Source organism: Calliphora vicina, chromosome 5, assembly GCF_958450345.1.
Source record: "Calliphora vicina chromosome 5, idCalVici1.1, whole genome shotgun sequence".
Classification (NCBI taxonomy): domain Eukaryota; kingdom Metazoa; phylum Arthropoda; class Insecta; order Diptera; family Calliphoridae; genus Calliphora; species Calliphora vicina.
The window spans coordinates 23499031-23510411 of record NC_088784.1 but is presented as its reverse complement, the minus strand read 5'-3'; the positions used below and the strand labels follow the sequence as shown (position 1 = coordinate 23510411).

The following is an 11381-nucleotide window of genomic DNA, read 5'->3' as shown; positions in this document are numbered from 1 at the left end:
TATTTCATGCTTAAATTTCCATTAAGACTGATTTTTAATAATAAAACGCAAAAGAATTAATAGAAAACATAAATTTTGAAAAATTATAAAAAGAATTCTCGCTGCGGACAGGATTCGAACCTGTGCGGGTAGAACCCAATGGATTTCAAGTCCATCTCCTTAACCACTCGGACACCGCAGCTATATAAATAATAGTGGCAAAGTTCTATCATAAAAAACATACAAAAACAATGCTACCATATTTTTATAAACAAATGTTTACGATTGAGAGTCAAAATAAAATAATAAAAGAGCAAGAAGGTCAAAGGTTTTCATAACCATAAGCTTTTGTATATTACATTTGCTTAGCAAATACACAAACCTTTTGGGCCAGTGTAGTACAACGAAATCACATTGACTTGTTTTTAATAAACATATTCTTTGGTTTCTTAATAAAATATTAATTAGCAATTGTTTTAGAGGTAATTTAGTTGGTTTTCTAGATTAAATTCACTAAATTTTAATTACATTGGAAAAACTACTATACTCCTAAAATTTACATCCCTGTGGGGAAAACAAAAAACATCTGTCATCATCTGTGTTTGTGTGTGTATTTTTTTGTTTCTCCCTTTTAATCTCATTATTTGTTTTTGTGCCGCTTTTGTTTTACTTGGCAAATTCCATGTTTTTCTTTTACTAAAATTGTGTATAGTTTTTATTTTTAATTAATTAGTGATATTTTGTTTAACGACAGTAAAACCCCACAAAATCACCGCAAAACAACTGTTGAGAAATGGCTGTTTTACCACCGGATCCAGTTTTTACTTTAAGATGCCCAGAAATGGGTGCCGTCAACTCGTTGTGCTTTCACCAAAACCAACGGCTTCTGGCTGGCACCATTAAGGGCTCCGTTTTCCTCTGGGATTTGCAAACCAATCGCTCACTATTGCATTTCTCCATTGGCAAGGAGCCCATAACAACGCTACATCACACAGAGGAAATGCTGATTTCTCAGGAGAAGGGTGGCGCGGTGACTTTGTGGACCATAAATAATTCCGGCTATAAACGGCATTTCACCATAAATGCCAATTATGTGGGCTATTGCCGTACCGCATTGCATTCGAATACGAATGCCGAGGACGATCATTTGTTATTCTATCCGTGTGAGGAGAATTCCATTGGAGTATTACATATAAATGATGTGGAGAATCCATCACAAATATTAGTACCTGACGATGCTCAATTGCCCAAATTGGGTACATTGACTTGTTTCAAGCCCTTCGAGTGTGCTTCACAGCTGTTTGTTTTGGCCGGCTACGAAAGTGGCCACTTTTTAACTTGGGATCTTAGTACGGGCATGGTGGTTGATGTGTTGCAATTGGAAGCCGATCCCATGGCCTTGGACTATGATCCTCTAACTAATAGAGGCATTATTGGAGGACCTTGTATGTATAATAGTTCATTTAATTTCAATTGGTTTTAAAATTTTAATTTTCTTTATTTTCCAGCTGATAAATTGACTGCCATTTCTTATCAGCGACAATCAATGCAACTTCAACGTTCCACTGACATATCATTGAAAAATTCCGGTATTAATTGCGTACGCATTAGATCGGATCAGAAAGTATTCGCTTCGGGTGGCTGGGATGGTCGTGTGCGAGTCTTTTCTTGGAAGAGTCTCCGACCATTGGCCGTACTCACCGAACATAAGACGGGTGCCATAATGGATATTGTCTATTCTAGCGGACCGGTGGCCATGTGGAAAGCTCCTATAATGGCTGTGGCTGGCATGGATAGCCAGATTTCTTTGTGGAATTTGTATAATTAAATCCAAAAAAATAATAGTTGTATTTAAACCTCTTTTTTTTATTACTTATTACTATGATTTTTTCTTTCTATTTCTTTGTACTATTTTTTTTTTTAATTTAAACAAAATTATTGTAAAACGACTGACAAATTATAAAAAAGCTTTTTTGGCATTTTTTTCGAAAAGAAAATGCAGTGAAATATAAAATGATACATTTAAAAAAACAAAATAAAATCCCTAATTAAAAAGAAAACAAATTATTGTATTAGAAATTTATTTATTATTTAACTAGAAAGTATGTACATATTTTGATTTATTTTTTCGGGGGAAAAAGTTGTTGAATATTTAGCCAGAAACTGACAATTATTCTTTTCTAAAATTTAGTCGGAATCTGACAAATATTCTTTATGAAAATTTAATCAGAATCTAATAAAGTTTCTATATGAAAATTTAGTCAGAATTTAACATTTTTTCTTTGTTAAAATTTAGTCAGAATATGACACATTTCGTTAATGAAAATTTAATCAGAATCTCAAATAGTTTTATTTTGAACATTTAGTCAGATTCTAGCACATTTTTTTCATGGAAAATTAGTCAGAATCTAATACAGTTTCTTTATGAAAATTTAGTAAGCATCTGACAAAGGGTATTAAGAATATTTTGTCAGAATGTGACACAGTTTCATTATGAAAATTTAGTCATACTCAACACAGTTTCTTCATGAAAATTTAGTCAGAATCTGTTAAAGTTTCGTTATGAAAATTTTGTCTGTATCTGACAGTTTCTTTATGGAAATTTAGTAAGAATTTGAAAACAATATAGCCATTTGTAATGCAATAAAATTCCATGTTTTAATAGTACTCCAGTCGGTTGCCCACAAATGGCTCAAATATAAACAAAAAACCTCGATTACCTCGATTTGTTACCTATTTTTGATTTATACCTGGGGGAGTTACTCCCCAATTCGATTCGAAAGGAAATCGTTTGGAATTACAATGTATTTAGTACACAATTTCGAACATTTACGATTTCGAATTAAGTTACGCAGTAACCTGTCTCTATTATAAAGGCATTAATATAGACAATATGGATATCCAATGATAGATATTTCAAAGGCCTCTCCATCGACGTATATAATTCACCAAATAAATGTTTTTCCACAATAAATTTTTTTTCACCTAAAAAATTATTTCAGTAAAATTTTTTTTCCAAAAATATTTTTCATCTTTATTTTAAAGAATACTTTGATGAAGGGTATATAAGATTTGGCACGGCCGAATATAGCTCTCTTACTTGCTGTTTATTAAAATACAGTTTTTTAGTTCTCTGTCTTGGTAATTCCTCCAATGAATTTTAATGTTATTCCGCAAAATTAATTTCATATGATGCTTCGACCATTTTTTTCTTCAAAACCCAGTTTCTACTGGCAACAGAATATTAAATCCTTGAATATGCATCTGTATTCTCTACAAAACAACTTCTCATATTTTGCCTTCGGAATCTACGAGTCGTAGAAGAATAAACCTAACAACTTCTTTCTAAAGTTCGCTTTAATGTCCCAAACAGACAACTAGGATCCTATTTTCCACTCTATCCTGAGTTCCATAGATAAAACTTTAGAAATTTTGATACTATTCGAAGACAAACAAACTCTGAGATTTAATAGATTTTTCCAATACGACCTGTAACTCCTTTCGAAAAGAAATTTGTTCGAATTTGTATGCTTTATACATTGTGTTTCGTTTCGAATCGAATTACATAATTCCCCTGAATTAAAATGAATATAATTATCAGGCCTGTCACACATTTTGTTCGGAATGATTTCAATTCTGTAATTTTTCAGATTCCGTGTAATTTATTAATTCTATATTTATGATTTTAATTTGACAGTGTTTTTTATATTAAAAAAGAAGTGAAATGTTTTGTACAGAATCAGTTTTGTTTTGAAAAACAAATAATTACAAAAAAATATCAATTCCACTTCTGAAACTGAAAGTGGTTTCATTCCGAAAGAAATTTTCGTTTTACTTTTACTGAAGAAGCAAAATACGGAATGGAATTCTCTGACATGGCTGTATAATTGAGTCATCAGCGCAGATGGAACTGAAATAAAAAATCGTTTTTGCACAGAGCATAAGTAATAGTGATAAAGTGGTGTAAGCTACCCCTACTATTGTGTTGAGTATAGTGTATTACAAGAGACAGGTTTGAACTTTTTGGGGACAGATGATGATTACATATTTGTTTGGGAAGAGACTGATGTTTCGCGAGGATCCCTAGAAATTGAATATTGTTTGCTTTACTTTTTTTAAAAAGTTATACAAGTATTCTAACAATGAAGATGTTCTCTTTAACGAAGTCAGTGTTAAAAAAAGGCAGTCAGTGACCATAACAAAACTAGATATATTAGAAAAACCAACCATAGCTGAAAAAAGAAAAAGGACCTTCTTGAATTGTTGCACTTCATCCCGCCAGTTCATCCTACTTTTTATAACAACCTGAATGGATCCGACAGTGGCAGAGTTGAGGTATATTATGATAAGACCGATAATGAATAACTCTTGTACTACGTATTGTGTTACAGAGTTATGGACTCTTCAAGTTTCTATTAATTATTTATACAAAAATATTTAATAAAAAAATTTAAATTTTTAAATATTTTTTTTTTATTTATTAATTTTGTTTAAATCGTTTTTTCAATTCATTGTACATATTTATAAACCAATTAACAATTTGAAATAAATTTTGAAAATCTGATTTGAATAAACATTTATTTTGTTGTTAGTATCAAAAGGAAATAGAGATGTAAAAAATAAATATAATAATAATAATAGATTATAAATAAAAACATATAAAAAAATTCTAAGCTACTAAACAAATTAATAGTTAAAATAATAGTACATATGTACTTAAAACAAATTGCACACTTTAATTAAATTTAATATGTAATAAAAAAAAATTAAGATAAAAAACAAAGAAATTAAGTACAAAATCGCAATAAAACTTAAGCTCAAAATAAACGGCTTTAATATAGAAATCGATTTGTATTGTAAATTAAACAATTTAAGCTAAAATCAAATTCTATGTTCGTTATTTTAATACTATATTTTTTCATAAATTTTTCTTTGTTTTTGCAAGCACTTAAAGTGCTTTTATTATGTTATAATTTAAGTTTTACTTACTAATTAAGTTTTAAGAATTAAAATAAATTGTAATATTTAATTATTTTTTATTATTAGTATTTTGGCCTTTGTTTGTTGGTTCGTTTTCAGTCGTTGTGTTTAATTCATCGGCTACATCGTTCGTTTCCTTGTTGCTGTTCGTGCTGGTGGTGTTTAATTTCTGAAAATCACAATCGATTATACGTTTACGCTTGCGCAAAGGCCTTGAGCATTCAGATTCTTTGGTTTGTATTAGAGTACGTTTGGTTTGCAGCCGTGTTATTTTCAATTTCGGCAATTTTTGATTTGATTCGCCGCCACTCGTTGTGGCCTGCTGCTCATTGGAGTCTTCATTAAGGTCTTGGGATGTTGCCACAAAATCACTTTTTAATTTGGTGCTAGTTCGGTTATCTGTGTTTTGTTTGGGTTCTTCTGCGGTGCTTACAATACAGTGCAACGTTTTTGAGTTGGTTTGTGAATCTTCAGAGGGTGTGGTTTCTTCTGCTTCTTTGGTGGTTGTGGTGGTGGTGCTGGGGTCTTCTGTTGTTTTAGGTGAGTCTTGTGCTTTAATGCTGTCACTTCTAGTTGCTTCTAATTGTACTTCAGTGTCCTTGGTCTTGGTAAAATCTAAAGGTTCCTCTGCCACTTCGGCCACTGTTTGTTCAAGTTCGCAGGTTTCCTTGGTTTCATTTTCTTTTTTCAGCTGCTGCTCTTTATCGAATTTCGTGCGCTGCTCGGGCGTTAAGTGGGCTTTATAGAAATCCACTATGGGCAAGGGTACTGGTATGGGTATTGGCAGGGGTATTATGACTGGATAAGGTACCATAATTGTTACTGGCGGTGGGGTGCCTATCAAGGTATTTAAGGCCGATAAATCGGGTGGCATGAAACCGGCTGCTGTATGTGGTGGCGGTGGTGGAAAACCCGAAAAATTTCCCAAAAAACGTGGCAGAAAGCCACCATTAGGATTATGCAGAAACGGAGGACGTTGTGGAAAACCTTGAGGTGCCATGCCGCCCGAGTGTGAGCTTGGGGGTCCTTGGTTGTTGGGCGGTGTGGCAAAAAATGCTGGTGGTATTGTGGTGTTGGCTCTATTGGGTGTGGGCGGTAGACTGTGAGGCGTGGTGGGCTGTGACGATTGTGATTCCATCATGGGCGACAAAGGTGGCACATTCATGTGTAAATCTTGCACACAAGAGGCAGCAAATTGTGTTAGGGTTTGTGTATTCGGTTGATTTAAATTGGAGCGCGCATTATCGCTTAGAGACGACATTAAGGGTTTGGGTTTAATACTACCCGGCGCTAATGAAGCTGAACTATTTGATTTCACCTCATTGCATCTGGTAGAGACCATTTCACAGCTTCTAACTGGCCTCTTTTTACGATTATGTTTCGGTGATTGCCGGTTGCTTAGGATACTGGGAGATTTTGACATTAATTTCGAGGCTGGTGTTACTGAAATTAAAGGTTTGTGACTTGTATTGCTGGTATGTGGCAATGTGCTAGTGATTGCTATTCTGGGCAACGGACTTAATGCTCCACCTGATAAATTCGCTCTTTCCGGGCCCATATTAGCTTGAGTGGGTGGTCCCGGAGATATTGAGACTGTGGAGGCTGGCGAGGCAGAACGACTGCGACAATTCCTCAGCCATAAATCGGGTGTTATGAGATTTGCTCCATTACTGGCCGCCTCTAGACCTTGTTCCTTCAAATGTGGATTCATGTCCAAATGAGCCTGGGTTTCTTTGCAGAATATTTGCATTTTATATTGATTCAGGCATTTGTCGGAACAAAACTGCAATTGGGAGGCACCATCTTGAAAATCCACATAGCTGACGGCATGCCGCACATGTTTGCACCAGTCACAGGTTTTGGCTTTTTTAAACGATGCCCGTCTACTCTGGGTAAAACACGATTCAGAGCAGTAGCGGGGGCCATCGGAGGTGGTTAAGAATTCTGGGGCATTTTCCGGTACGGGCCGACGACACCAACAGCAGTTTTGATAGTCAACTGAAAGGAGAAAAAGGGAAAACATTTTGAAATTAAGAATTTAAAAAAAATAAATATCAAATTAAAGAAGAAATAAACTAGCATTTACAGATTTGAAGTTACATACTTTCAAATAAATACTTGAATCGGAAACTCTCCTGTCAAAGACCTAACTCAGTTGTCAAAAATCAAAGTAATAAGACTGTGTTAGTAAAAAAGCTATGTGAAAACAAAAACAACACTCGTTTTTGTGATTTTCTTAGCCTTTTTTTGTTTGAGTTTTTTTTCAAATGTCCGCTCTATATGTATTTCTCTATCATTCTAACCAAAACCTCTCTACCAACAAGTCCTTATATACTTTCCTATGTGTTTGGCAAGTATTTGATGTATTTTACACCAATTTGGTATATCAATCATTCACAGCCATCCATAACATTTCTTATACATAATTTTTTTTTTTCAACAGCTTTACAAATATTAATGATAACAATACCAGGTAGTATGTAGTACCCACAACCTCATCTTACAACTGAAATACGTACGTTTGATATTTCTCTAATGAGCGTTATTTGAGACAATATGAAACAAGCACAAAAAAGCATTTACATACAAATATTTCAAATGAACTTCAGAACAATTCACAAAATACATACTGTTAGCCACAGATGCATATGGACACATATTCGTAAGAAAATTCATACATAATGATTTTAAGAACTCATATCCTTGTATGGCTTTCATTAAAATATACTCCACATATGTATGTACATAATTGCATTGTGTGAATGGTTATATAATTTGGTAACAGAAAAAGGATATTTCTATTAATAACCAACTTGGATTTTCGAACATAACCTTATCTATCATACTCAACTTTACATATAAAGTAATTTTGTGGAGTCATTAATTACACTGAAAGAAAACTAATGTGGTCTGTAGGTGGTTTTCATAGTTTCAAATACTTAAATACTTGGTAAATTAATTAAATTTCGATCTTAAATGGGAGTTCTATTTATTATTAAGTTATGTATGTTTTTCAATTGTGAATGTTTTCCTATTGTGAATTCTTGAACGAAATTCCAGCAGCTGAAAAATTTTGGAAACTTTTATTGAATGTTTAAATCTGGAGGAATTAAATTCTAATAAGAGTTTCTAATTTACCCCCAAATGACCAAGAAGCTGGCACAGAACACGACCTTTAGGCTCAACGCATGGAATTATAGATCCTATGTACATGCTTGCATAATAGGAAGTATTTAAAATTGTCCTGATAATATTCATTACTGCCCTCCAAGAAGCTTTTTCCTGAGGAACTTCTGTTTTTCAATACCGTCCAGTATGGAATCTGATGATGGTCCCTCCTTTAGTTTAGTGGGGCTATCAATCTATACGAATGGGTCTAAAAAAGGGGATAGAGTGGGCGGAGCTGTCTTCATTGCTGAATTTGGGACAATAATGTCCTTTATACTCGAGGTATCGGCCATTAGGAGAGTGGCCAACTGTCTCAGATATTTTATGGTATCAAATATTTTATGCAATCAAATCCCTATTAGGTGTTTATACAACAAATAATACAGTCCAGGAATGCCGGGCATCCTTAAACGAGATAGCGAGACATTCAACAGTTGTATTCACTTCGGTACGTGGACACAGGTATAACAAAGGCAATTGTATTGCTGATAACATGACGGAAATAGGAGCTTCGATATCGGAAGATGAAATAGACATACTAATGCTTATTATGAACTTGCCCAAATAAGGTGGGGTAATGAATCCACGTTTTCCATTACGAATATGACATGGCTGTTAAAAGCACGTCGTATCTACTTCATTTACAACGAATACGACTTAGGAATATGGTGGCGATCATGACTTGGGCTGCCTCAATACGACTTCTGCAGGAGTTGTCAAAATGAGGAGGAGGAAGAGATCATATTGCACTTATTTTGCAATTGGGTGATCTGCTTGCCAGGTTTTTAGGCGAACGATCCTTTAGCAATCTCTCCGAACTATCTGGGAAGGAATTAAGTTACATATACGCCTTTATTAGGAAATTACACCGTAACTGTCGCATGATGGTCTGCGCTCTTTGAATTCTTCTCTCCTCTAACTACTCTCACTTAACTTACAGCTTTCCCGCTTATTTTACTTATCTCTCTTCTCTCCTTTATTTACTCTTCCTCAGGTAAGACAAAGGGAACAATCAATAGACCCACGTGAGCTGCACAAGACGAAAGGTTTTGAATGGCTACCTTGGAACCTAACCTAACTATAAATCATCATGACACTTAAACAACGCAACCAAATTATCCAAATTTACTTTTAAAATCACACATCATCCCGATCGAGTCGACGAATGTTCGGATTAACAGACAATCAGTGATGATGAAATTGTCTTAAATTTAGATCCAAATACGTTGAACGAAGTTTTCCGATTTCATTGAATTTGAAATTGAAGACAGTGGCTATCCAGAATATGACCTTCAATACAATCCTCTCTTTTCTATTGGAAAATCGAAATGGTCAAAAAGAATCCATTGACATTTCTCCAATTCCAGCACTAAACTGAAAGAAATTATTTGCTCAAGATTGATCAACCATTCTCCATTGCAATTGTAATATTATTCAAGAAACAAATAGAAATGCGGGACAAAATAATACCGACTTTCATATGGCTCAGGCGATGCTTTAACGTTTCATTGGTATTTTATTATTATCAGGATATCACACTCTGCCATCTGTTCCTGATTATTGGTCATCAAAGTCATCATTGGGGATCCCATGGTAAAACAGACATGAGTCGGTCAACATTTTTGCATAAAAATTCATTTACACAACAATAATGATTTAGACAAAGATAATCAAATGGCAAAGGAATGTTTAAAAATTAGAAGTATAGATGAACAAATGGTTCTATATTTTGGAAGACACAGCTATAAATTGTCGATTGATTGTTTTAGATTTTTTATATGGAACCTTAATGTGCTATGATTTCTTTTAGTGTATATTAATAGTTAAATATTTAACGTACATTCAACTATCTATAAACATATTTAATTTCCATTGTAATACATATTTCTATTACATCATACATATGGATAATCTTATCGACAGGTCGTTCTTACATTCTAAACTCCAATTCATGGCACATACTGATGTGCTTTAACGAACTACTGCCAGAAATCGCATCTCCTGCTGTAGCATATTTGTATTTTTAATATGTTAAACTTATAAAATATTATTTTGTTGCAAATTTGTTTGGTTTATTCTCATATTTACCCCATACTTATAAACATGAGTTGCAGTTTTTCTGTCTGTACATGAAAAAGTTTCCTTTGCTGGATGGATTGCATGAATATAGAATTTCCATACGAGTTATTATGGTTTTTGTAATTATTTTATCCGATTTTTTTTCTTTGATCCATCTTATGGTTTCTATTCTTATGCTCGTAACCTTATTGGTAAATGGAAATTGTATAATGTTTGGAATATTTTGTGGAATTTAATTTGTATGCAGTGTTCGGCAATTTATTGGATGTGAAAATAAAATAATGCATTGGTTTGTACAAATGTGTGCTTTAACACATAGACTACTCAGCAACATGACTGCAATTGCCGTTGGCAGCTACTTAGCTATAATGAAAACGAAAGCAACATCGTAACCAGCTGACATTGAAGTTTGACGATTGGATACATATTGTTCATTGTCGCCTACGAATACAGAAATTAGCTTAATGCTTTAAACACATAGACTACAGCTACACGGCTACATGACCACCAAAATAGAAATTAGCTTAAGATGGCAACAGCGACAACGGTCGTCGTATTGGAAGACTCACCAATAGAGACTTCCGAACTTTGACAGCTAATAGCTGTCATTTATTCAATTTGTGTTGCCAAATCACCATGAATGGATATAGCATTCAAAAACGCATTCAAAATGCGGGATCTTTTAAAATTTTTAGCTTTTATTTTTAAACATTTGTACAATATAAATTTATTCAAAGTATTGGCCATCTTCCTAGTAACATATGGATTCCGAGCCAAAAGAACTGCTCATCTTTTGAGGCCAAGAACGAATCAAGCCAATATCGGATACTCCATTCCAATGTGAAGCGTATCCCATAGACAGCGTTCTGCATCGATCGATACAAATAGTAGTCGGACGGGGCAAGATCTGGACTATAAACCCAACCTCTTCTATATAAATAGTTTTATGGTGGCCTGACGATGTCATGATGGAATATTAAGGTTTCATGTCTGGCTGGGAGTTTTTCGGACAATTCTCGCAAATCAGTTGCGTTCGGTACAAGTTCCCTGTTATGGTCTGGTCAGATGTCAGCAGCTCATAATAGATAGAAACCCTTTGCTCCCACAAAATACAGAGCATTACCTTTGCGCCATGGATATTTGGCTTTGGCTGGTTGGCCGAGCTTCGGGATCTC

General features: G+C 34.2%; 2 protein-coding genes and 1 non-coding gene across 3 annotated transcripts in view; 1 reads left to right on the top strand and 2 right to left on the bottom strand.

Annotated features, from left to right (window-relative positions):
- Positions 1 to 99: 99 nt before the first annotated feature.
- On the bottom strand, positions 100 to 181 carry TRNAS-UGA (transfer RNA serine (anticodon UGA)). Its single transcript has one exon. It is a non-coding gene; the product is annotated as a tRNA-Ser (tRNA).
- A 441-nt stretch (positions 182 to 622) lies between these two features.
- On the top strand, positions 623 to 2043 carry LOC135961697 (guanine nucleotide-binding protein subunit beta-like protein 1). Its single transcript, XM_065513243.1, has 2 exons — positions 623 to 1424; positions 1488 to 2043. The coding sequence occupies exons 1-2, from the start codon at positions 773 to 775 to the stop codon at positions 1805 to 1807; spliced, it is 972 nt and encodes a 323-aa protein (XP_065369315.1). The 5' UTR covers positions 623 to 772; the 3' UTR covers positions 1808 to 2043.
- Positions 2044 to 4434: 2391 nt separating this feature from the next.
- Positions 4435 to 11381, bottom strand: part of Sobp (Sine oculis-binding protein) — an 83843-nt gene continuing 76896 nt past the window's right edge. Inside the window, exon 4 of the mRNA XM_065511717.1 lies at positions 4435 to 6957. Coding sequence (XP_065367789.1) covers positions 5009 to 6957 — 1949 coding nt within the window. The 3' untranslated portion in view covers positions 4435 to 5008. The remainder of the gene's footprint in view (positions 6958 to 11381) is intronic.